This window comes from Hydra viridissima, unplaced genomic scaffold, assembly GCF_058129835.1.
Source record: "Hydra viridissima isolate aposymbiotic clone 2 unplaced genomic scaffold, HvirCarnegie_v1 scaffold_3, whole genome shotgun sequence".
In the NCBI taxonomy this organism is placed as follows: domain Eukaryota; kingdom Metazoa; phylum Cnidaria; class Hydrozoa; order Anthoathecata; family Hydridae; genus Hydra; species Hydra viridissima.
This window is the reverse complement of record NW_028324302.1, coordinates 17607933-17635125: the sequence shown is the minus strand read 5'-3', so window position 1 is coordinate 17635125 and position 27193 is coordinate 17607933. Positions and strand designations below refer to the sequence as shown.

Genomic DNA, 27193 nt, shown 5'->3' with positions numbered 1-27193 from the left:
ATTAGTTAAATAAGCTCTTATGGTTCCAGAGGAAAATCTATTTTTGACTATTTGAAATTCTACTTCTGCGCATGCGTTATCGCGGATAATTTCGTCAATCGTTTCTTAAGTCGAACATATACATACTAAGTACATATACTTTGTAATTGATAAATCAGATAATTAGTAAGAACAAATAACTACAGTTTAATGGTGTAAACAAAAAACTAATTAGGCTTAAGTACTGTCTTTTATCGAAAGTAGTTAAGAGTACAAAAATGGAATTTTTCAAAAAATATTCCGTCTGGTAAGTGTATATTAGTTTAAAATGTAAAATTTATGTCGAGCAATATGTAATCCATAAATAGCATTTACATAAATATGCAAATACTAGTCTTCTTTGTACATGTTGGTTTGTTTGTTTTTTTTTCTGTTTATTTATTTGTCTTATTGCATAACCCATACAGAAAGAAAAATATTAAAAAATGGGTGCCTTTTTTTATTTTATCTAGAATATGCAAATACTCATTTATTATGCATTAATGATAAACAAAAATAAAATGTAAAATTTCATAACTTTTGAAATTGTTTACACAAATGTAAATAATTTATCTATAAAAAGAAGGAGAGATTTTTACTAAAACTTATTCCCAAAAACAATCACAGTACCAACCTTATTCATTATTGATAATACATCTCAAATTAACCTTAATTGGTAATTATCTACATAAAATGTTTATTACTTTCTAAATATATGTGTTTTGAATATTTATTTTTTAATTTAATTCTCTTTCAGGTAAAATCCCAAGAAAGTATGACGTTTTGTGTTTTCATGAGTAATAAAATGTTAGAAACAAATACTGAAGTTGCTATGACTTCTAATGAAGTTGCTATGACTTCTAATGAAGTTAGTCACATCTATTTTCAGGAAGCTTATAATGAAAATGAGAATGAGAAACAGTTATTACAAGTAAATAAAGCAAATCCAGAAATGATATCTAGTGTTGCAAAACTAAGTGCTATGGAAAATGTTGTCATTACAGCTAATTCTATTAGCTGTGATAGTGTTCCATCCAGTGTATGTGAAATGGATGTTATGGACTTTGAAAAATCAGATACCACTCATTCAGTCAATCATTACAATAAAATGGTGATGCCAATTGATAATAAACAGGTTGTTTTTTTGTTTTTTTGTTAAAGGTATATATTTAAATTCTAACACTGGTTTTATTCTTAAAAGTTTTTTTTTTTAAATATGATTTTTTTTTTCTTTAAGTTTAATTTACCAAGCAAAAATGTTTAATTTATGTAAAAGATTTTTGTAGTATAATTTTTGATTCTGTTAAATTTAAAAGTTATTTTTTTTCTTTTTTACCTTGAAAGTACAAAGGTAAACAGTTTAGTACAAGTGTCACAATTTCTGTAGATGTTACAATTGCTTATTTGCTAATATTTTTTCTTTGTGTGTGTCAACTTTGTTGTGAGAGTTGCTAAGTATATAAATTTTTTTATTATGACTATTACTGCTTAGAGAGTTGTTGACAGTTTGGATTTCTCAAGTAGCAACCTTTCAAGTACAAAAGCGAATCCAACTTCAATACTATCCTCATCAATCAAAGGAAAATATTTCTGTGTTTCAACAGAAAAAGAAGTAGAAGACCTTATTCGTGTTCATACACAAGACACTTTTTCACATTTTGTTGTTGCTAAGAAAACAAAGGCTTACGGTTCAACTGGTAAATTGTTTGAATAAAAACTTTTTCAGTGACAAACTTTTTACTTTGTTCTAGAAAAAAAAATTTTTTCTGTTATTCAGTCTCCTCCATTGATATAACTTCAAAATTCCGCATTCATTGGCAGTCCCGTGATCTTACAAGTACTGAGGAATGTGCAGTACAGATTCCATTTCAGGGTGTGCCATTCATTTATATTGGTGAAAAGGCATACATGTGCCATTTAGGAAGAAGTAAAATGAGGTTGAAAGATGTTCCCCATGTTAATGAGGTGAATTGTAGTTCAATTTCTAAGATAATAAATTTTTGTTAAATGATGGTTATGTTGTAATAATTATGCTCATGATAATGATCATCATCATCATCATGTTGATAATGACCATGATGTTAATTAGGTTTGATAATTAAATGATTTATTCTGTATTCTATGTTATAGCATATGCCTAAAAAGCACAGATCAAGAATGACCAAAAAGCAAGGCTGCTCTGCTAAAATATTTGTCAAACAAATAGCTAAGTTTCCACAGTATAAGGTAGTTTTTCTTTTTATATGGGTGATTATTTTCTTCAAACACTTTTCAAAGACTATTTTATTTTCAAAAGTTGCTTGTTTTTTTTTTTTATTCAATTGGGTTTATTCTCATCCCAAACAAAGCTTCTATGTTAAAAATTATCTGCTGTTGTTTAAAGAGAACTAATAAACAAAAAGGAAAATAAAATAAATTTATTTAAATAGTTATCAAAATGATAATTTAGAGAGTTGCTAATTTATTAACTTACTTACCTTGTTCAATCTATTTTTACCATAACTATTAAATATAAAACTTAATTTTAGATTTCACATAATTCAGAGTATTTACGCACACAAAATTCACAAAAGTTACGCAGTGCACTACAAACCTGTGAGGGTAAACTAGGACATATTATTGAGTACATCGGAACACTGCCAGACATCTCAGACCATAGCAATCATGAGATTGGAGAGGTTCAGTTTTTTGCTTAAATATGTTTTTCAAATGTTTATTGGGTAAAAATTTGTCCATGGTTTGCATAAGTATTGTTGAATTTATTCCTATACATCTGCCCCATTACATCTAAATGCATGCATGTATTATAAAATATTTAGTAGTTTTTTTTTGAGTAAAATTTATATTGATCAAGATATTGATTTTTTTTTTGTTCTTAATAAATTGTTTAATTATCTTCAGGAAGTTGTATAACTTGACTAAAGTTAATAAAATGGTCATAGTTTAAATAGCATTGTATGTTTATAAAGTTATAGTGCATTTCTTTAAAACCAGCATTTATTTTAGATGCATTATTTTTATTGGATGTCTTTTGCAATTACTAATTTTTTTTTTTTGCAAATTATCACCGAGTAGTATTTAAGTAACAAATAAAGCTTGTGTTTTCAAAAACAACCAGATTTAGCTTTTACAGTTCAAGTTGGTAAACCTTAGTAAATAATGTAGCAATAACTATAAAAATGGATAAAAAAAAATTATGAGACAAACTAAAGTGATAGATCAAGGCAACACAAGTGGTGTAAAGATAGATTGCACTGGTCTCTAGAAGGTTGATTGAAAATTATTTTCAGTTAAGAGTAAAATTTTGAAATGTTTAATTGAAAATCACTAGTGATTATCAAATGGTTGAAAGATGAGAACCATCTTACAAAATTTGTGTACAAAAGATCAAAAAAGTTGGAGAAATTTGCTGAAATCTTGAAATGTATTTCCCATCACTGTACCAGATGTTGCAGCATTTGCATGGGTTGAGTCAACCAATTCATCTCCAAAGAAACACTAGAAAAAATGCTTTTACCATACGCACTCTTTTTTTTTCATGCTTGTATTATAATTTTTTTCTTCTTCAAATGGCTTAAATGAATTGGATAAGATAACCTAGCAAATTCTTTAAAGGTTTTTTAATGAATGGCCCCGATTTTCCCTGCTACAGTATATGGGAAATTTAATCTGAAAACCTGAAAAGTTCAACAAGATGGAGAAACTGCTCACACATCAAAATTGATTTTTCAATGCTGAGAACAGTGTAACAGTCATATAAGGGTATGCATAATCTCCTGATCTAAAACCCTATTAAAAGAATTTGATTATGGATAAATAGAAAAATGGTAACTACACCTACCACGCCAGTTAGGAGGAACCTCCAGGAGAAGTTGGAGAAAACTTTGTTGGACATCCCACATGAGTTATGCATGACATTGGTTGAATCTATGCTTAAACATGTCAGAGCATGTTACAAAGCTAAAGGAGGCCACTTTAAATATTGACATTAACGTCTATTTTTGATTGCTAAGATTAATTGGGTCAATTTACCAATATTAAAGTCTGTCACTTGTGCTGCTTATTTGGAGGTCACAATTCACTTCATTTTCAGTTTGTCTGATAAAAGGTCTGAAAAAATGGAAAAAAAAACTCTTTAAAGTATCTAGAAAATTAATGATTGATTACTTATTAACTTCCTATTAAGTAAGAATTAACCACCACCCCCCATCCTCTTAGTTTAGCTACACTACTGTATCTAAACAAATTTTTTTTTATCAAACATCAGAAAAGATCAGCATCATCATACAAAAGCAATATAAAAAATAATACAAGAAGAACCTATGACATTATTAATACATTTAAAGTAAACTCTGCAATAAACCTCAATAACTTTTGCATCCCCTCCGTTTTTTTTTTTATTGGAGATTATGAAATATCAGTCTAAAATGAATAAATATGGTAACTATATTAGGAAACTTTAAATAATTTTCTTAAAAGATTTTTTTAGTAGTCTAGGTTAGAATACTGGTAGAATATTCTATTATTTTGCAGAATACTCTTGTTAAAGAACCAATTGATCCAATTATAAGGGAGAAAATTATGGAGCTGACATGGATTTATGGAGATCATACATTGCTATCGTCTATCAAGAATGATCTAGAGGAATATGTAAAAACTGAGTTGTTTCAAGGTAAAATTTTAAGTCTGAAGGATCTTATTGATTCTCTAGTATTTAGTTTCTTGAAGGATAATTTAAATTTTTTTCAGACCCATTGTGAACAATTTACCTTATTTTTATAAACCTATGATGAGTGATTTAACTTACCCAAAGAAATTTTAGTGAGTAATTTTCCCAAGTTGAGATTTCTAAAATTAAAATCTTGTATATTTGATCTATAGCATTTTTTGAATTTAATGGTCTTTTAGTGTGGTATTTCTATTTACAGTTATTAGAATTATTTTGTTGTTTGAATACTAAGGCTGTAGGCTTTTTGTTGTTTGAATATTAAGGCTGTAGGTTAATATGTTGAGAAATAAATTTTTAATTAGGATACTTTGTATCATTTGATTTTTTAAAAATGTTCTATAAAATTTGTAAATACTAAGTATTTTATTAGTTCTTTTGGTATTAACTATTTAAAGTTATTTTATTATCTTAGATAACAACCCTCCATTAAAGAACCGTCGACGTTACTATCCAACCGATAAAGATATTGCTAATTATATTTATAAGTTTAGGTTATTTAGTAAACTATCAGCACAAGATGTCATTCAACTTAATCAACTTGTAAAACATTTGCAGGTAAATTTTATAGCTTTTCTCTTTTGCAATTGTTTGGTTTTAATTTATGGAATTATGTAAACCTGTTTTATCACTTAATAGCATAAAAATAATTTCTAGAAAAGCTTCTTGTTTTTATTTTATCATAAATATTGATATTAAAAAGTTTTCCTTTTACACATTTTTCGAATGGTTAAAATTCATTAGAATGTAGGTAGAAAAACATTGAGAGGAATAAAGTAAATTTTGATTATTTAGATAAATGACTTATTCCTTTTTTTGATTTCAAACTCAGGATAATCACGATGAGCGTCTTATACATTTGAGTATTGAGGAAGATAAAGAAGTATGTATGAACTCAAACATAGAATCAAAAAACATTTTTGCATTTCAAACTACTAATCAACAAAGACTTTTAAAAAGGTATGGCAGGCAAGTTATTTTTGCAGAAGTTACAAGCAAATTTCAGAGTATCCCTTTCCCTTTATATGCTATATTTGTGGCAACCAATGTAGATTACCAACTGGTTTTTTTGTTTATAATACCATCGCGTTCAAAATCAGGTATTAAGTATGGCTTGCAAAAAGCTTTGGAATGGAATTCAGATTGGTCACCAAAATTTTTTGTTTTGGAATGCTGTGAAGAGTTTTCATCTGTTGTTGAAGAAGTATTTCCTGGTATATATATTTACCTATATATTTCATCTTTTCCTCTTTAATTTCATTACATATTCGTATGCATACATTACGTATTCGGTGTTTATGTAGTATGAAAAGTTGTTTTTTTTCTACTGAGAGTTGGCTGTCACTACCAATATTAAAATCCACCTTGGCTTATTGTTTTATAACCATCCTAGAGTGTTTATTGATGATGAATTTTTATTTCCGGAACTTTTCACTTTTTATTTCATTGACAGATAGTTTTGCTTATATATCTGAAACTACATGTAACAATGCTTGGATGGCCTGGTTGAATGATGCAATGAACCTAAAGAGCCTGGGAACAGATGAAAATTTAATGGATAGATTTGTTTCTATTGCTGAGTCTTACACTGAAGAAACTTTGCAAGAATCTGCTCAAAAGCTTGAAAAAAGTGATGTGTGGAAATGCTCTGATAGGTTAAGAGATTGGTTTTCATCAAAATGGCTGGCAGAGGCAAAAGTAAGCAAGAAGTTACTAATACTTAGTTACAAATTACTATACATTACCTGATAAAAATCTTTGGGGAAAAGGTTTATACTTTCATTTCAGTCAAAATAACTCACTATTACAAAGTAACTTGCTCTGAAGGATTTTTTTAGTGCAAGCCTAATGAGAATGTTAATCATTTTTAAACTTAAAATGATACCTAGAAATGTCAAACTACTGAAAAGCTACTAAAACAAGTTTATAAAAATTTCTTACCCACTTTCCTTTTTCCTAAACATTTTTTCATGAAGTAGGTAGTGTACTTGTTGTATTTGTCTTAAAACAGCTTGAAATTTAAGTTTCTTATATGATTTATTTAACTTCTTGTAAGTTTCTGGCATGTCTGGTTGTATTAATATTACTTACTGTATGTATTAATATTCATATAACCAGGTATATCACTTTTGTAGTTTGTTTGAAAGCTGCAATGAACTTTTTTTTTCACACTCAGTAACTGATATGCTTGTAAATTGATATGCTTATAAATAGAAGTTTTTCGTTATGTTGTGGCTGTTGCAATAGGTTCTATATTATTCCATAGAGGGTATTCACATGATGAGAGAAACTAAGCTTTCAATACAAAACAGAGGGTTTGGTGTCCAACCTGGAAGCGTATCAATTTTCTTTACAATAAAAATGTAATTGCAGCTAGTAACAATGAAATCCCCCAGAGGACTTGCTGTCCATCCTGGTAATGAGGATTGCAACCATGGTGTCACTGCATACTCTCTATGGAAGATTGGTGGTCCTGTAAATAGAAATTAAGTAATTAAAAGTAATTTTCTGCCATTTTGGAACAAATCCTGATACTGAATTTTATAGATGAAGATTTTCATTTAAAGCACCATGAAAAATTTTTACTTATTCTATTTTTATAAGGAAAATGTGTTTTTTTCTGTAGATGTTTGTAGCAAGCTATTAATTCCATTTCAAGCAGGAAAATATATCAAATTTGTTCAAAGTAAATTATCATATTGACTGGGCAATTTTGATTGTAGCTATTATATTTTGTATATATCTTACTTTACAGCAAAATCCAATAAATGGCTATAAATTTAAACATCCCTTATTGGTTTTTCAGATCTTCTTTACAAGATCATTAAAAGATTATACATACCATAACACTAACATGTCTTTACACCAAAATGCTAACATCTCTTTACAAAACTATAAAAATGCAGTAGATTAAATTTTAAAAAAACTAACATGTTGCTTTGTTATTTCTGCAGTCAATTTAAAGTAAAAATGAAGCGTATAAAATAAATCATGAAAATTGATTACATGTAATATTCAACTTTTAACACATTCTGAAAATAAGTTAAACAATAGATAAATAGAGCAGTGTGATTATTTTAGAATCTCTACTCATGGATATAGCTAATTGACAGTTAAAAGATGTAATTTTAAAATAATAAATTTTCTGAAAGTACAGTAGTATATATAAAAGTATATATACTTAATGCATGTAGAGTATATATGAAGTATATATACTTTATGCATGTAGAGTATATATGAAGTATATATACTTTTATAACTTCTGTTAATGGCTATTTTTCATTCATAAAATCATCTAAATGAAAAAAATTCATTTCTGGAAATAGTACGTAAAAATTTGGTGCACAATTAAGAACTTTGATTCTTAAAGGTATCAAACCCCATAAGTTCAAGATTGGTAGCACTTCCTGTAATCTACTTCCACATTAGAGTATTCCAAAAAATATGTTTGAAAATCATATTGCATACCCTTTCAAAATAATATAACATACCAGTTAACTTCTATTTCTAAATATTTTTCCAATCACATTATATTAACTGATCCCTTAAAAACAACATCTAGTTTTACAAAATATCAAAAATGACATGTTTTGCACAATAATTTTTTTTTTTCTTAATTGTCTTAAATTTATAGCATAATTATGTAATGCCATATTATTTAAAATTGTAAGAGTATATAGAATAAACAAGTATTTAAACAAGAAAGTAAAATGTGAAGTAGATCAATGCGATTAGAAGAACAAAGTTCTTTTCTGTGTTTTTCAACAACTTGCAACAGAAATTTGCAACCCCTCACTTTGCACAATCATTTACACATGAGAGGTGTGCAATCACCTTGGCTGCTTTAAGATAAGGTGGTTTTTCTGGCCAAGTATCAGGACTGACATAAAGAAGCTATCATTAAAGTCTAGCGTACTCAAGAATGGTGACAACAGCTGTAAGTCCTCGATGCATGCTGGCAATCTCTTGATCAAGTGAGCTCCCCTCTCTGATGTCATGCTATTAACAAGTGTTGCTTTCTGGATTGCTTCAATCTTCTGGGAGAACAAACATAGTGATGCCAGCTCTGGGCTTAAATACCAGGAATGGTAAAGTATCATTTTCAGTCCTGCTTCTTGGACTTGCTTGTCTTCATATGCCTTCCGGCACTGTATCAGGAGCACATCATTTAGAGGTGTATCAGCTGGTGTGTTGTATGTAAACCATGACTCTTGATACACAGACACAACAAACTGATTCAACCAACTGATAGACTTGACCTGTTTCCTAGTTAGCCCAATAGCAGTTTCCTTTCCTTTCAGAAGAAGTTCCATCTTGAGTGAAAAAAAGGCTTTAGGCATCCAGTGGGCTCTATGGAAGGCTCCTGGTCTTCTGATTGTCACCTAGAAATTGGTAAATTATGTAAACTTTTATGTATTTACAATTTTGGTAGTAAAAATCACTGAAACTAGCAACATAGCTTACCTCCAAATCAGTTCAAACTGCTAGAGCTGTAAGCTATAGAAGTTCAAGATAATCATTTCTGGAATGTAAAATTTCTAACTGTTGTGTGATGAAGTATCTCACCTCTGCTGTGGATGGTATCAGAGGCTGTGCTGTGTCTTTTTTTAATCTGATGATTAAAATCAGATACCAGCGTATATCAGGCTTGTTTAAATCTCTTGAACATAGGTATGTCAGCACCAGATGAGAATCCAAAGCATATTGTGAAGACGTCAGAAAAAAAGACTTCCATCATGTGGTGTCTACATCTCAGCCAGAGTAAATTTCTCCCCAATAGCTCTTCTATCAGTGTTGCTGCCCCTGCTTTGCATCCAGTGTTGGCCGCTGTTGTATCAAAGCACATGCCAGTAACCTCTGAATGTGCATTCCAAAAATGAAGCAAATCATATACAGCCTGACTGGTATCCTTTCTAGTTCCTGATGAAAGAGGTTGAACTCCTAGCAGCTTCAGATTTCCATCAGCAAGTGAAGTCAGCTATATTGGCAGACAATCCACTAGATCATTTGAAGTTGCACAGTTCTTGGGCATGAGCTAGCTATTCTAATGTACCACACACTTTAATGGAACAAAAGAAGCTTTAATTTGATGAGCTCTGTTTTTGCATTGTTCTTGTCTCACTTGATGCACAGTGCTATACAACATTGGCTGTAGATGGTCCAACTTCATTCAAAACTGAAGCAACAATCATTGTGAACTTTTGAATTCTGGTATTTGTTCTATCTAATGTGGAGCGCATTTGTGGGGATTTTCTTAGACCTTCTGTTACTGAGTTGGACTTTATCATCTTCATCATTATCATCTAAATTTTCCTCAGTTGATGAATTTTCTGGTGGTAATGTCACCTTTTCAAACTGTTTTTCTTGTTCTTCTTCTCTTGACATGTGGTAGGCCTTTATTTTCTTTTTTTTTCTCCTTAGCTCTTCTTTATTAGCTAGTTTCTTGTCTATGCCTCCAATGGTACCTACTCTTCCTTCTTTCTGCAGTTTTAGGAACTCCCTGTCTTCTTCATTTTTTATCATTGACATAGAGTCAGCATGATTGATGTCAAACAAATCATCTAATTTTGCACCAAAGCTTTCCTGTATGATTTTGTCTTTGCTGCTGCTTCTTTTCGTGTTTGTCATGATGTTTAGATGTTCTTCATACAGTTTTTTAATCTTTTTAACAATGTTAAATTTCTGTTGTGTCGGCAGTCTGCATTTTTGCCAGAATGTTCCGCATCATGAAATGTGATATCACTTTCAGAAACAGTCATTTTTTTCTTTTTGATGAGGAAAAATAGATTCCTCAGTACATCTCTCATGCTTGGTAGTCTTGCTCCAGTAATATCTTCAACTGGATGTCCAATTAGAGGTATAAAATCCTTATGTCTAGTGCCATATTGCAGAGCTTTTGCCATTATTGTTAAAATATAGACAATCTATTTAAGCATGCTTACTCTTGAAACTTGGGCTCCTGGTAACTGCCCCAGTAATATTCTCAACTAGATGTCTAAAGAAGTATGAAGTAATCCTGAATGTCTAATGCCATATTGTGAGGCTTTTGTCATTAGACAATCTATCTGAGCAGATGACTTTTATAATTGACCAGGTCCCTGCATTCTTTAGACTGTTTTTCCAACATTATTTTTTTATTTATAGGGTGGGCTCATACATAGGTTTTTTTGGTTAATAGGATGGATTCATAAGTACTAAAATATATGAAAATAGTTTGCTACTATAAAAAATATATATTTCTTTTGAATTACTAGTAGTCTTAGCAAAGTATTGTACAAATGTTTGCTTTCATCAAAAAATTGAGTGTCTTTGAGCGATGGGTTAATTTTAATATTTATAGATGATATTTTGCACAGAATATCTTCATATGTGGGATTAATTTTAGAGAGTTTCAAACATGATTTCAAAAGAAATATTTTTTTCTTGATGCACACTATTTCACATTTGGTTACTTTGGATACTTTATCTATTATTAAAACTGAACAAATTTTCCATTTCACGCTAAAACGTAAAACATATGGAATAATTGAAAGTTTTTTTTTAAAAGATTTTCAGCTATTTGGTATGTTTCCATGATTTCCCTGAAAAATTGGCTATTGGGATTTTCCAACGTTGAAATTTCTAAAATTAAAAGCTTATATTTAATTTATTGCATGGTATATATTTAATTTATAGCATAATGGTCTTCTTGTATAGTAATTCTATTTACAGTTATTACTATTTTTTGTTGTTTAAATAATAAGGCTATAGTCTTCTTCTACAGTCTTCTTCTACAGTCTTCTTCTTTTGGAGATAAGATTATCAATTGTCGTTTCATTTGTAAGAGCTCTTTATTTGTTTTTAAAAAAAAACATTCTTATTTGATGCAGATAAAATTAACAAATAACCAACCAAAACCACTCCACCCACATCCCGCCCCCATCCCACCAAATTAGCAAATAACCAACCAAATTAACAAATAACCAACCAAATTAACAAATAACCAACCAAAACCACCCCCACCCTTCCCCATCCCCTCACCTTGAATTAAAAAGAAACTGAATTTTGTAGACAGCAGAAAATGAAGGTTTGTAAAACGTAATTTGTGACTCAAGGTAATCTATTTTTAAAGATATTCTAGTATGACAATTATTTTCTTGTTAGCGTTGGGTGGTTGGTTACAGGCATGATCATTTTATACCTACATATCATTTGGAAGCAAATCTCCGTGATGATATCTCCACATTGTGTGATCTTCATTATAATTATATAAAAAGTAGGAAACTGCATGACTTCATTAATCATTTAGTTGAATCCTTTGTTCCTGAAGTTTATAGAAAGTAGGTTTTTCTTGACATAAGAATTTGTTTTAAACTGTTACCTGGTTGCTTTTTATTTTACCATATATATATGTATGTATATATATATATATATATATATATATATATATATATATATATATATATATATATATATATATATATATACATATCTATATGTATATACACATATATTTGCATATATACATACATATATTCATATATGATAAATATAAAATCACACACATATGTTTTTATATTTATCATATATCTATGTATTTTATTTAAAGGTATGTCGATGGTAATATAGCAGATTACGGAAGACATATTTTACTCACAAGATCAGATACTATACCTGCATTTTTAAAAAACAGGCCTGCAACTGTAGGCTCCCACATTATTCAACGACTAAAAGATGCCAGCCAGTTTACGGTTGTTGAGATTCAGGCTGGAGTTTTCATAACAAACGATAAAGATGATCGCGATAAGTCATATCCTGTATCGTTCGGTGATATTTCATCCTTTCCATCCTGCGTTTGTGGTGACTGGTTAAAATATAAATTACCATGTAAACATATTTTAAGCGTTTTTCAAAGTCTAAGCGGACGGGGTTGGGACATGCTACCTTTGATTTACACTGGAAATCCTTTATACAACTATGACTTTTCTTGCTTTGATAAAGAGGCTGTCACGAATTCTCAAAACCAAAATAAAAACCTATTTCTTATAACAAAAGATGTGGAGGCAAGAAATTTAGACTGTGCTTTTGTCTGTCCATCAAAAGTTAACAAAAGTTTAACAACTCCTGTTAACGTTGATGGTGACAGAAGTGATCTCATAACAAGCTGTAAAACAATATTTCAGAGTTTGTCCTCCTCGTTACATCAAGTGAGTAACGTTGCCATGTTGCAGAAAGTCCATTTAGATTTGCAAATCATAATGAATTACGTAAATTTAGAACAATCCAAAATTCCTTCGTCTATTGTGCCAAAGAAAATGCAGTCTACTTCCTCAGAACCAGGGAAAAAAAAGATTAAAAAAGAAACTATTGATGTAATGCAAGATAATAGAGCTCCTAATTTAAACGTTCAAAGTTTTAACCGTTTGTTGGAATGTTCACCGAATAAAATGGAGGCTTGGATAGTTGATGATGAACTAAATATAAAGCTGTCTCAGCGAGACCGAAACGAAATTTTAGCCAACTACCCAATATCAGTTGATATTATTGAATGTGCGCAAATTATTTTGAAGTGTCAGTTTAGCGATGTATCTGGTTTATACGATTCGCGAAAGTTATCAGAGATTAGCGATGAAATTACAGGTTTAGATAAAACAAAACGCATTCTTCAAATTCATCTTGCTGAAAGCGGACATTGGGCAGCCTCTGGGAAGATAGGCGATGGGATTTATATATTTTGTTGTGCTCATTGCGATAAGGCCAAAGTCATAAAACAGTATTTTAAACTCACCTTTCAAGGTTGTGTTAACGAAAACATTATCTTTATAGAACGATTGGAAGATGAAAAATCAGCTTTTCAATGCGGAATGTATGCTATCGCCTATTGCGTGTCAATGGCGATAGGTATTGACCCCCGGAACATCATTTTTATTGAGCATGAGATGAGATCGCATTTAGTGGAGTATTTAGAAGATATGTGTTTTTCTATGTTTCCATTTAATCTTGCGTAGTTAACAAAGGGGTTTAGTACTAATTGATATAAGATTAAATAAAGTTTATTTATTTTCCAAACCCTGTTTATTAGGAAGTTTTTTTGAAACGGATGTTTATGTATCCCCCCACCCACCCCCCACCATACTTTTACGAAAGAATGGATTTCATTCTTTAACATAAATCTGTTCAATGACTTTTTGTCCCAATTTAATTTGTGTCAAACGTGACAACAAAATGTCGTTTTAAAATTTAACGTGATGACGAATGATCACTGTGTTTAATGGTAATGCAGGGGGTTGGGTTACAAATAACCTGCACGTTTTGTTCTAAAAAAAATAATTACTCCTTCAAAGTTGATCACTTACAATGGGCTCATTTTGAACAATTACGCAATTTTTTTTTTTTTTTTTTTAATTTTTTTTTTTGTGTTTGTTTTTTCGCTCAGTCCCAACTTTAAACGTTACCGAGTTTGAAACTTTAATTCGCTTCGCCCTCGCGACCAAACTAAGATGAAGAGTGGTTTAATTTTAAAATCAACAGTTTTTTGTTTTCGAACAGCAGTGTATGCGTGTTGTGTGTTTCTTAAAAAAATCCAATCCTGAATTAGTTTGCTGGTACTTTTGGCAGTCATAACGGCTTTTTCCAAAAACAGGAGCACCGATTAATACAAAAACAATTGCTTCCAGTTTTTAAACCAAACCAAATCGTACTTTAAACCTTTTTGAAACAATAAATGCTCGAAAGTTAAACAGTGGTTCATGGCGAGCAGTAGGATATCAGACGGGACAAAATGAATTACATTGCATACAATACAATAAGGAGACGTCATAAATTATAAATGTATTTCGGGTTCATTTTATTGACATCATTTCAGCGCCAAATTACGCTACTCTTGACTTTCTCTCTCACAATCAAACGTTATTGCCGCCACATTTCTTGATTAAATTTTGGTCTTTATTATTTATTTATTTTAGAAGAAATTGATTTTTACGCTTTTTAAAATTTTTTTTAATGACATTGCAAAAAAATTTTATGTCTTGTCATTTGAGAAGGCGTGCTTTGGAAATGTTTACTAAAGTAAATAGAAGTAGGTATATATATTAATTTTGTTTAAGTTCGTTAAGCTTGGCGGTTTGATCTGCATTGCTTTTACTTCCTGTTGCTTAATCTTTAAGAATTCGTTTATCTGTGTCTAATATTTGTCGTTTATCTAACTTATGAGTTTAGTGAAAAACATTATTGTCAAATGTAATGGATAAAATCTATTTTCATTGGGGATGTGGGTGTGGGATTTGCAGTATTAGTCAAAAAAATATTTGTAAAAAGTTGTACTTAATATTTGTAAGTAACTTTATGCATTCTAGTTCACATTTTTCTAAGGTACTTAAACTGCATATAAAGAGCAGCTGGTTTGGTTGTAATCTTCTTTCGAAGTTTACTCAAGTATGATAAAACCTTTAGTAACTTTTTAAAAAAATAACCTACGAGGTTATCGGCTGGGGTAATGCACGGTATAAGTGCTGCAAGCTCATGATGCTTGCGTGCTCAAGCATTTCGTAAGAAGTAGAAATTGTATGAGTAGCGTAACATGTAGTTAGAGATAGCTACCATCAAATATTTGCGTTCAACATGGATTAAAAAAAGGTTTATAAAAACACAAATTTAACAGTTTTACACAATTTTTTAAGTAAACATGAAGACATGAAGACATGAAGACTTACCTTTACTATTCGTTTGACTTTAAAGATATGTATACATATAGGTCATATATAAACAATTTTTAGTGATTTTTATCGACTGATTTTTGAGAACTGTTGTGATATTTTGCGTGTATGTTTAATATTTGCGACGCTCAACCATTGTTTTGCTAAGTGTAACAAGGTTTGAACGAAAAATTCTTATTTCTTCAAACTCAATACTTTCGTTCTTCTGTAAATCTTCATCAAAGAACTGCTTCTTTATATTAACAATAATAATGAAATGGATGATTGAAGTAGCAATAACTAAATACCACATTGATAACTCTCGTGCAACAGATGTTTGATTACTAAAGACACATTTTTGGTTTCTATTCTGCCAATATTCGATGATAAATTTAACGGCCTTCGTCACTTGTGTCAATGATTTTATTATACTATTAGAGGTAAAAGATTCTCTTAGTTTGTTATTAAGAGTTGACAAAACCGAAATTTCTTAAGCTATTTGTAAACTTGTAGAGTACTGAAGTTTCTTATAAATTTGTAGTTTAAACTGAAGTTTTTTAAAGTTTTTTCTAAAAAGCTAACATTTAAAAAGAGACATTAAAAAATCATTTTTTAAATTCATTTTTTAAATTTGAAGATATTATTTAGTAACTGTTACTAGTTTTTACAAAAACCTTTTTAATAAAAGTTTTCTGATCGGACACTCACAAACACACACACACACACACACACACACACACACACACACACACACACACACACACACACACACACACACACACACACACACACACACACACGCACATACACAGGTATTTTACACTGTCAAAAAATAAAACTGTTTCTGTTAGGTACAAATAAGCTTTTGAGGGATTATGTATGATCAAAAGATCCTTATGTTTTATTTCATAGCGAGAAAATTAAAACCTCCATTTTTTGACTCTCACATTCAAACACTCAAACAGCTGATTTTTGCTAGTACAGTACGTGCAGGTCATCAAAGAACTTCTTATACTTGCAGAGGAGCTATACAAAAAAAGAAATGTAAAAGGGTTTTGTCTGACGCTTGAGAAATGTCACACTTTAATTTAAGTAACAACAGTCATTCTGAAATTACGTCGTGTATTCCAATCAGTGTGCAAAGTACAATTTATTTGTTTATATTAGTTTTTGCTTGTTCTGGGAACAGTTTGGTTATTTTATCTATTTTACGGACTAAGCAAAAAGCTATGTCTAGCAGAATTATAATGAACTTAGCAATATGTGATTTAACGTTGGTCTTATCCAGCATCCCAGCACAAATAACTGAGCTTCATATCGGCTACTTTCCGTTTGGTAACATTGGATGTCATGTAGTGCATCCCTTATCTACCATGGCAGTTATTTCTGGTTCGTTGACATTAGTATTTTTGGCATTTGAACGTTTTGTTGCAATTTGCCATCCATTTATTTACTTTAGAGTCGCTAGCAAAAGCCGTTTACTTATTTTGACTCATTTGACTGCGTTATGTTGTGTTATACCGTATGGCATAACACTGGAGACCGTATTAAACCATGGAAAACCAGAATGTTCTGAATCATGGTCCAAAGCTAGTAGCTCAACTTATACTATTTTTCTGTTTGTTATACAATTCGGTTTACCCCTTCCAATAATATGCTTCTTATACTTTGTGACGTGGCGTAAACTGAAAGCAACGAATGATGAAAGTGTACGCCGAAGTAGGACTTCTACTAGAGGAACTACATACAGCAAAAGAGATTTTAAATCTGAAGTGAATAATAATGACCTCAAAAGAAGCGGCAGAAAACGGACTTCAAATAGAATATACCAAGACGTTTTTAAAAGTAGAAACAAGCAAAATATAGGCATGTTCAGACTTTTTGTGACTCTAGTTGTTGTTTTTGCAACGTTCATGCTACCGAACCAAATCACTTGGCTATACATGGCCTTCTCTGGAAAACCAATACATGATAAGGTATGGGTAGTCATAGCATATTGGTTAACGTACACAAACTCTGTTTTAAACCCTTTAATATACGGAACGAACAAAAAGTTTTATCGGTTCTTTAATAAATTGCTAAATCGTTATAAGCAAGTAGATTTAAAAACCGGTAAGTAATAATTTCACTAAACAGTGAGTTAGATCTGCATGGACATAATAAATATCAAAATCTTGTTTGAAATAAAATGAAGAACATCAGACAATCTGATCGGTTAGCCTAACTGAACGCTATCTGAAAAAATGTTAGAAATTAAATGACGTTTGTCAGACAACTACTATTAAAGATATTACATAACTCTAAATCCTCGCAGATTTTATCAATGACCCAACAAAACGAAGTACTAGAAGTAATAAAACATTCTGTGGGTTTATTAGTTTTTTCTTTGCTTTTATATTTTAAATCTTTTCAATCTTTCATACCGATTAATAAGCTTAGTGTTTATAAATAAATACTTGAGTTTCATACTCAAGCTCCCGACAAAAGGAATTATGCACATCCTGTAATTAATACAATTAATCAAGAAAGACAGTCAAAACTAAGTTAGAGAATTATGCAAAATATTAGCAAGTTTTTTATTTGAAACCCCAACCACTTCAACATTTTCTTGATTTTTTAAAGGAGTTTCTTAAATCTGCTGAGATTTTTTTCCGTCAAAGAACGCAGATTTATCTAATTTTCCGTCAAAGAACACAGATTTATTTAAGCATCAGCATTGGTTTTTTGATTTTTAATGAATAGTAACGAGTAATAGCCAACTTCTATGTCAAACTTTTAATATAAATCGAATTTTCTAAAGTTTGTTAAAATAGAATTCTTAATGCGTTTAAAAGAACAAAAGCTTTTAGTGATTAAAGTTTATTTTCAAACATAATTTCATTATTTAAAATTTGTTATAAAAATAAGTTAAAGTCTTAATCGAATAGTAGATCAATATCTTGAAGTGTTGAAACAAAGTAACGTGTAAGGAATGCAAGTAATCGGAATTTTTATTCTAGAATGGTATGTCTTAATGGTATGTTTTAACGTATTAATCATTTCAAATTCAATTTACTTTTAAATTACTGATATAAAAAGTTTGTACCTTCCCAGCAAGTATACAATGTTAAAACAACGTTGAAATAACATTGAAATAACGTTGATCGACGTCGATAAACGTTGTTTCAACGTTGTGTGCTTGCTGGGTTGCTCATTACTATTTCTTATAAACAGAAACCCCCCCCCCCCCATGCTTAGATTTATCTGAGTAAGCAGTTGAAGATAATTCTGATGCCATTTTTAATTACTGAGCATTATCATTTGCATAAACTCATTCGCTTCTAAGATTGTAATTTAACTTAATAATAAGTGCAAGGGCCTGGGTAAATAAATGAAACGTAACACGTAGAGTAAAACTGTAATTTCTCGCCACAATTTAAAACTGCGCATTTGAATACACGTACGTCCCATCAACCATTTGATGCCCGTTTTTTTAATGTAAAATCTCAGATAAAAGTCTGTCTTCATCATGGGTTAATTTAATTATTATTTTACAAAATTTGTCTTTTTAATATATATACAGTACTGTCTCATTATTAGAATCAAACTCATTATTTTGAAAGTTTCAATTCCTTTTTTTTTTTATCCGAAATGCACAAACAATTTTTCAGTATTTTCTTTTTGTTATATAATAAATATATCTACATATTATTATACAAAGCTTTCACTTATTACTTGGTCAGCACCTTTCGACTTCAAAAGTGCTTCGATACGCCGTGGCAAACAATTTATGCGCTAAGAGGTTAATGCTTTAACATCTAAATCTCTACAACATGCTTTAATTAGTCGTTCAGTGAGTTTCTGTTTGCTCATAATTATGTCAGCCCTGATTTTACGTTATACAAGTTCCCATGGATTTTTAGGAGGGTTGATTCCTGAAGAATTACCATGGCCTATCAAGTAGCCGGATATACTCAATGGCATCGAACGCCTTTATAGCTTTTTCATAGTGGCAGGGAGCACCATCTTATTAAACAACATTCTCTCACCATTAGGAAACCACTCTCGTAGTTGTGGGATTAGTCTGGTCTGCTCGGAAGTCTTGTATTGCTCTTATTTCACCGTTCTTTGAACAATCTAAAATCGACCGGTACTCTTGCTGAATATTCACCAGACCGTCATGGATTACTTCATGGTGCTCAAGATACATTCTGGCATGTACTGCTCATCTGGTCTGCGATGCACAAACCTGGCATTGTCGGCCGAAATCTCAGCTTTTGAGATTCATCGCAGAACACAGCATCAATAAGACAATCAATACTGATGTTATAATACTTTTTAAAATGTTGTTAAAATCAAGGCAATGCCAGCATTTGTAAACTCAAAATATTTAAACATTACTTGTGTAAGAGCTTAGATAAGAAAAAAACAGTCTACAGTAATGCAGATCTTTTTAAATGAGATAACTTGAACTATAACAAAATCAACTATAAGTTTTTAGTTTTTGCAATTAAAATTTGTCCCTTATCAAGTTAAAAAACTCAGAATATTTTTTTTGGTTCTTAATCTGATATAAAAAGGCAACACTCCTGCCTAAATAAAAAGTTTAAACAGTTAACAAAATCTGGAAAGTTTCTTTGAGTTTGTTAATGAGAAGTTACTGTGTGTGTGTGTGTGTGTGTGTGTGTGTGTGTGTGTGTGTGTGTTTATATATATATATATATATATATATATATATATATATATATATATATATATATATATATATATATATATATATATATATATATATATATATATGAAGACCACACTGGAAAAACGATCAAGCTACATTCTTGCTTTTTTTGGATTTTTGCCCCTGTTATATTCGGCTGCAGTTTAACTATATAATAATTGACTATATAATTAGAAAACCGATCAAATTACACAGATATTTAGCTTAACAAATAAGTGAGCTATGGTGTAAGCTATGGTGTTTTGAAGTTTAAAATCTAATTTACTCAAAACAATAAAAATGTAGCTTGATCACACACACATATATATATAGCAATTGACTAAGTAAACCTAAAAACTATGGATTGAAAATATAAAGTATAGATCTACAAAAAAAACATGAATATTATATATAAGAATTTTAAATATGCATAAAATTCATTCTATTAAAATAAATATTCTTCATTTCGAGTATTTATTATAATGTATTAATATATGATCAAAATTTTCAATGAAATAACTAAATGAATTCAGTTCTAGCAAAAGTATTTGAAACACTCAAATAAGGAATCCAATATTTAATGTTATGGTATGAGAGAAGGAAAGATAACCTTTTATTGTATGATTTTAGTTCAATGAAAGCACAATTAAAACAAATTTCACTTGATTAAGGGTCACTAAAATTGGAAAGTCATGAGTCTGACAAAATGTTAAGCTATAACACCCAGGAAATGGATGAAGCCTAAATAGTAAATTCTCTTTTGTCTCATTAAAGTTGAAATTTTTTTCAAAAAAGGGAAAAAAACTCCTAAAATCCTATTTACATTGGAGGAAAACATTTATTTACATAGCGACAAAATGACATATATAAAAAATATAATTGGTCACTATCTGGTAACAATTTTACCAATATATCCAAAAGAATTTTCTTTGAAGAGACAAGCAAAGGCAAGTAAGTAAAATCAATATCTAAGTTCATTTATTAAAGATTTTTATGTTTAATGTGTTTATTCAACACATTTTGAAATAATTTTTACATAAAACCTGATTTTTAATTTTTTTTTAATACAATACACTTAATTGTAAAACCAAACATAAAATGTGCAAGAATTACATAGGTGATTTAAATTCAATTAAATCTAAAATGCTGAGTCAAATATTTTTGTTAGATTTGTGGCTATAAAAAATAGCTGTTTTTATAGTTCTTCAACAAAGTTTCTTCTTTCAAGTTAATGGTTATTTTTAAATCTGCATGCAGGAATTGTACTTATATATTTTCTCTTTGTCTTTGTTTTTCTGGCATATGACAAATTGTAGTGAGATGATCAAGCAAGTTTAACTTCTTTTTTGAATCGAGATTTCAGGAACACTTTAAAGATTTTCACCACTTTCTTTAAAAATATCAGTTGTATTCACTTTGGATTCATTCTTCTTTACAAAAGACTTTGAAGAAAAAGTAGTTTGCAATAATTTCAGTAACTTCACACTCCATTAACTACCATAATTTTCAGCATATAAAAATCTGATCAAAATCTCTAATGTTTGTTTCCAGGTTTCTTGTTACATTAAGTTTAGCTGCAAGGAGAAATGACAGACAATCTATGCATAGCTGATGACAAATAAACTAAAGAGTTTGTGTAGAGTTTTTGTCAGGAACAGCTAAAGATAAAAAAAGTTTAAAGCAAAGAAGCTGTTTTTTAAAAAAGATAGCTTTAAAAGAAAATTCACTTCTGAAAATTAACCACTTGTAAAACTCAGGATAAAACTTCTCAGCACTACTGTCTACTATAAAAACTACTTTATTGCTTTCCAGAATTTTTTTAGGTAAAATGTACCGAGAACCAACCAAAAGATTAGTTAGATTTTCAGCAGCAAAAATCTGGGTACTATTCGTCTATAATCTGTCCTATGGGCGCTAAATATTACTACAGGCTCTTAACGAGCCTCTAGTAATATTTAGCGCACATAGGATAGGATATACACAGGATAACAGGTTTTTTTTAAGTTTAATTTGATGCTCTACTTTGGCTTTTTGCGTTCGTATGTCTGGTAAGCCCTTCTTTGATGTACACTTTTTAGGTCACTTTGTGCAAAAAGGTATGCTTTTAACTAATTAAATAAATAACTATGATACCGAGGAATCAACATTATTAAATTTGAACACAAAATAGGTTTATTCAATGCGCTCTGTTCATACACACAGTATTTTCTATTGTTTTGCAGTATTTTAGAAAAACTTATAATAAGGCGGACCGAACTGGCCAGACTATTTATTAGACCTCTTCTCTAAACAAATCTCCTTTCCAGTGCTCTAAGGATAGTATTTTTTTAGTTTCATGTTTTTTCATCTTCACTATTTTATTGAATCTTTGGTACTATGTTTAATATTCATTATATTACTTAATAACAAGTTCAAAAAAAAAAAAAAAAAAAAATTATAAAAAGCACGTCAAAATATTTTCATGTTTTTTGAAAGTTTTAAATATTCAGTTTTTAGAAAAGCTGGCAATTATCGTCGTCTTTTTTTCAATGATATATTATACATAATGATATATTGTATATAATTTATCATTGCTTTTTTTAGTGTTTATCAAAAAGATATTTTTTTATTAATTTTTATTCATATTTTTCTAGTTTATTACTCAGTAACTTATAGCGACAATTAGCTTACCATTGAACCATCCGAAAAATCAATTTTGTGTTTCATATTAAAGGACGCAAGTTTAAGTAAAAATATTATCCTTTAAAAGTCTATCCAACTAAAATATTACTGCTTCAAATTTTCTAAACTTTTTTTTGGGAGAGCTAACATGAAACGAGAGTAGCAACATTTTTTTTTTTTTGCTTCGCTTATGCCAGCTGAAAATAAACACGTTTAATCAAAAGTTTTACATTTTTAGACTTTCTATGAGTTTTATCAAAAATCGGCAGGTCGCTTTATGAACCTCTTTACTTGTTTGGTGTTTTAATCCATAAACGTTATAATTAGATTTCTAAAATGTTCGATATTGGTGGAGAACCCCTGATGTTCTAAAAGTCCGAAAAAAAAAGCTGACAAACTGAGAAGGAGGAGTTATGGTAAAACCATTTTAAAAATATTTCTTCTCGTATGACGTCATCTACGGATATTTTAATTGCTGCTTATCAAGGTTGAATTCTTTTCGCGTTTGTTCTTATGTTATATACATTTTTTCAATAATTTCGTCATATTCGTATTTTATTAAAGCTTTTGTTGCAAAAGTTGTCGCAGCTGTAGGAGTAGTTGCAGCGGCTAGCTAGTAACAGTAAATAAGTGTATCTAGTTTATTTATTTTTCATTTATAATTCAAAAATGCTGGTAATTTTCTTTAAATTTCTACGGCGTTAATAATAAGAAAAAACTCTTTGTTTTTAAATTCAATAACTTAGCCTCACTTTTAAAATGTTGGAATTAATCAGTAAGGATTTAGTCCTTCCCGTTTTTCTCCTGTGCAGTTTTTCGTTTGGCTTGACCAATCGTTTTCTCTTCGTCATATTAAAAAAGTGATCTTCATCATAGCCTCTGCAAAGTCTTTATTTGATTTTTTGCAATATCAATAATCAAATAATAAAAGTTATTTTAATTCGAAATTTTTTTTTAGCGAACATAAATGACATATTAAAGGAGTTTTGAAGAATAAAAATCGATTTTTTTTTCTTATTTTTTAGCGTAAGAAACCACGAAGTAAAATTGCAGTTCTGTGATTTCCATAACTTTTTCCATAACTTTCATTTATAAGAAACATGCTTTGCTATTTTTTTATTATTTTTTTTTTATTTAGAAAACTCAGTGTGTATAAATCGCTTTTAATTGGATGAAAATGACCAAAGTTTATTTTTTAGCAACAATTTATTGTAGTAAGATAAATTACTATATGTAAAGAATTACATGCAGTAATTTTAGGAGATAAAGTTTTGAAAATGAACTCCATCAAATGTTCTAAAATAACAACGTTTAATTGTTGTTATAAAAAAAAAAATGAGGTTTAGTTTTAGAATGGAGATCAACTTTTTATTTCGAGCACGCGTAAGTCTAAGTCTCATATCGTTGTTACTTTTCGCATTCTCCTGACGTGATAAACGTATTATTCTGAAGCGAAAATAAATGTTGATCTTTTCTTATCTTTAGATACAGTTTATATCCGGGCTTTAATAACTAACAATATGAAGATATAATAAATATGAGAAGAAAAGAGTTTGCAAATTATAAAAACTAACAATGGACAAGCAATCTTAAACAAATTTTTACGCTGTCAAAGTTTGGTAGACTCATCTGAAAAATGCTAACTTTTCACGTGTCTACAACAAGTAATCATTCTGAAGTCTCATCTCAAATTCCTGTTGGTATACAATCTACCATATATTCCATCATCTTGGCGTTTGCGTGCTCCGGCAACAGTTTTCTGATCATATCTTTCATGAAAAAAAAAAAAAAAACAATGTCGTGCAAAAGTATCATGAACCTTGCTCTTTGTGATTTAATGCTTGTAGTATCTAGTATACCAACTCAAATAGCCGAAATGCAGGTTGGTTATTTTCCTTTCGGGGCATTTGGATGTCATATTCTCCATCCTTTTTCAACCATGGCAGTTATATCAGCATCGTTGACCCTGGTGTTTTTGGCATTCGAACGTTTTGTGGCAATATGTCATCCGTTTGTATATTATAAAATTGCAAATAGAAGTCGATTTTTAATTTTAACGCACTTGGCTGCTTTATGCTGCATTATTCCATACGGATTGACGCTGTCTGTAAAGGTTGAACATGGCAAACCTCAGTGTTTAGAATCATGGTCAAAAAGAAGTAGCTTTATTTACTCTATCGTACTTTTTGCTGTGCAATACGGGCTACCACTACCAATTATATGCTTTTTATACTTTTCCACATGGCGAAAACTTAAAGAAACCAATGACGAGTGTGTTCGACGAACTCAAAGTATGTATAAATTAGTGAGGTATAATGATCGAGGTTCAATACCGAAAGACCGCGATACATTAAACGGAAATCGAGAATTGTTATTGACGGATCGAGATTCAATATTAAAGGCTCGAGGTTCTTTGTTGAATAGTCGATATTCTTTACCCAAGGACAGCCCAAGAAAATCGCGCGAAAGAAGCATCAAAAATAGTAGAAACATTAGAAAATGGACAGTTTCTTCTGAGCGATGTCGAGACGTGTGTCATAGTCGAAGAATGCAAACTTTACTCATGTTTAGACTATTTGTTACCATAGTTATTGTTTTTGCTCTGTTCATGCTTCCAAATCAAATTACATGGTTGTACATGGCATTCTTGGAGAAATCTTTCACAAATGAATGGACAACTATAGCATACTGGTTAACGTACACAAATTCTGTTTTAAATCCCGTCATATACGGCACCAATCAGAACTTTTATAAGTTTGTTAACGCCATTAGAAAATTAAAAAATTTTAGACGTAAAGCTAGTAAATCCTGTCACTACCAAATAAACGGTTCTTCGAACGTTAACGATTTTTTTATCATCCGACGTCAGGACGCCTATCGACACACCGTTCTTAATGATGAATGACTTTCAATTTGTTTTTTTTTTTTTTTTTTTTTTGTTTTGCAAATAAGGCTAAGTTTTACTTTTCTATACTGTTAATTTTTTAACAAAATTTTATGATTTGGTTAAGAAGTTGTTGGTAAAAAACAAACAAACAAACAACCTAAGTGATATTTTAATAATTAGAAAAAGCGATAATTTGAATAACGATATCTCCGATAATTTGAATAACGATATCTCGAATAATTTGGCCTATGTTTAACATATCTTCAATTTTAATTAATAAAATATTTTAGCTATGCCAAATATTAATATACCTAAAAATTGAAGAATTAAAATTGAAGATTAAATTAATTTTATTTAGTTATCTAAATATATATATGATGTTTTTTTTTGCGATTCCTTTTCTTATGCTATTTATAAAATATTTATTAAACGAAATATTTTCAACAGCAACGTTTCTTAAACTATGAAACTATAAATATTTAAACTATGAATATTTACCAAAATGAAAGAATATTTACTGATAAAATTTCAGAGCATTTACTGATAAGAAAACATCGTTTTGACGAAATATATTGCTTTATTGATTAACAGATTTATTAAGTGATAAATCTATAAACCATTCATAACAATTATTTTTGTATTAAATATATTGTAATATATTTATATAGATGTTTGCTTCATCGTATCCCAGGAAAAAAGTTTAATAGCAGCAGGAAAAACAACGATAGCATTAATCTGAGTGATGTCATGATGACATCTGTTTTTCAATCTTAATCGATTCGATTTTATTCTTTCGTTGTATTAAAAATGTATACCTGAAAAGAAACTAAACAACCTCATGATAGCTATTCATATATAGCACCATATTTAGTAAAATTACTTAGAGTCGATAAGTAAATAAGATTGCCTCATTGGAGAGCATCGATTTAGTTTTAAACGGTTGGTAGGTTTAATGACTAAACTCTTTGACAGTTTAACTCTTTTCTATCAATCGCAATATAAATTTAAAAAAAGGCTAATATCAGAATAAAAAAACTGTCTTATTTTGACTCATTTTAAGTATTTGTATTAAGCACTAATTCACTCAACACCCCCCACCCCACCCCAACTTTTTTTTTTTATTGCAGATTATAAAAAATTTTGTTTTTTGACTAACGCAATTAAAAATTGATTAATTAAAATTGGTATTAGCATTTCCATTTTTTAATCATAAATTTTGCTCCTTATAAATGCTTTTCACATTTAAAATTATTTCTATAAAAAATTAAAATATCTAAATAGCTAATTAAGAAGTATTTTTATTTTATTTCGTTTTAATACCATTTATTTTTCTTTACACTTTGGGTTTTTCTAACTGGTTTTTTTTCCCGGGTTTTGAAGGTCCTGGTTTTGCAGGTCCGGTTTTTTTTATAAACTACCAGTAAACAAGTGAAATAAAAAGTTCATTTCAGTTGAAATCTTTTCAAGCGTTGTTTCAATAAAATAAGCTTCCCATCTAACAAAACGATAAATAGAAAAGTTTGTATGTTAATAAA

The 27193-nt window shown here is 29.9% G+C and overlaps 2 protein-coding genes across 4 annotated transcripts; both read left to right on the top strand.

The window, feature by feature from the left end:
• Window positions 1-83: 83 nt before the first annotated feature.
• LOC145180594 (uncharacterized) lies at window positions 84-13774 on the top strand. 3 transcript variants are annotated; one of them, XR_016450711.1, is made up of 13 exons: window positions 84-286; window positions 776-1153; window positions 1511-1715; window positions 1796-1983; window positions 2149-2244; window positions 2547-2696; window positions 4552-4690; window positions 5160-5302; window positions 5577-5958; window positions 6198-6442; window positions 7011-7234; window positions 11888-12063; window positions 12333-13774. XR_016450711.1 is itself a non-coding variant. In XM_080055507.2 (12 exons), the coding sequence occupies exons 2-12, from the start codon at window positions 794-796 to the stop codon at window positions 13729-13731; spliced, it is 3483 nt and encodes a 1160-aa protein (XP_079911633.2). In that variant the 5' UTR covers window positions 84-286; window positions 776-793; the 3' UTR covers window positions 13732-13774. The 3 variants fall into 3 exon arrangements, 2 of the variants coding, with proteins under 2 accessions (XP_079911633.2, XP_089937862.1); XM_080055507.2 differs by lacking the exon at window positions 7011-7234; XM_090081736.1 differs by lacking the exons at window positions 84-286; window positions 7011-7234 and adding an exon at window positions 443-694.
• A 1093-nt stretch (window positions 13775-14867) lies between these two features.
• LOC145202472 (uncharacterized) lies at window positions 14868-25947 on the top strand. The gene is made up of 3 exons (XM_090082058.1): window positions 14868-15857; window positions 16330-17529; window positions 24406-25947. The coding sequence occupies exons 2-3, from the start codon at window positions 16491-16493 to the stop codon at window positions 25674-25676; spliced, it is 2310 nt and encodes a 769-aa protein (XP_089938184.1). The 5' UTR covers window positions 14868-15857; window positions 16330-16490; the 3' UTR covers window positions 25677-25947.
• Window positions 25948-27193: the final 1246 nt, after the last annotated feature.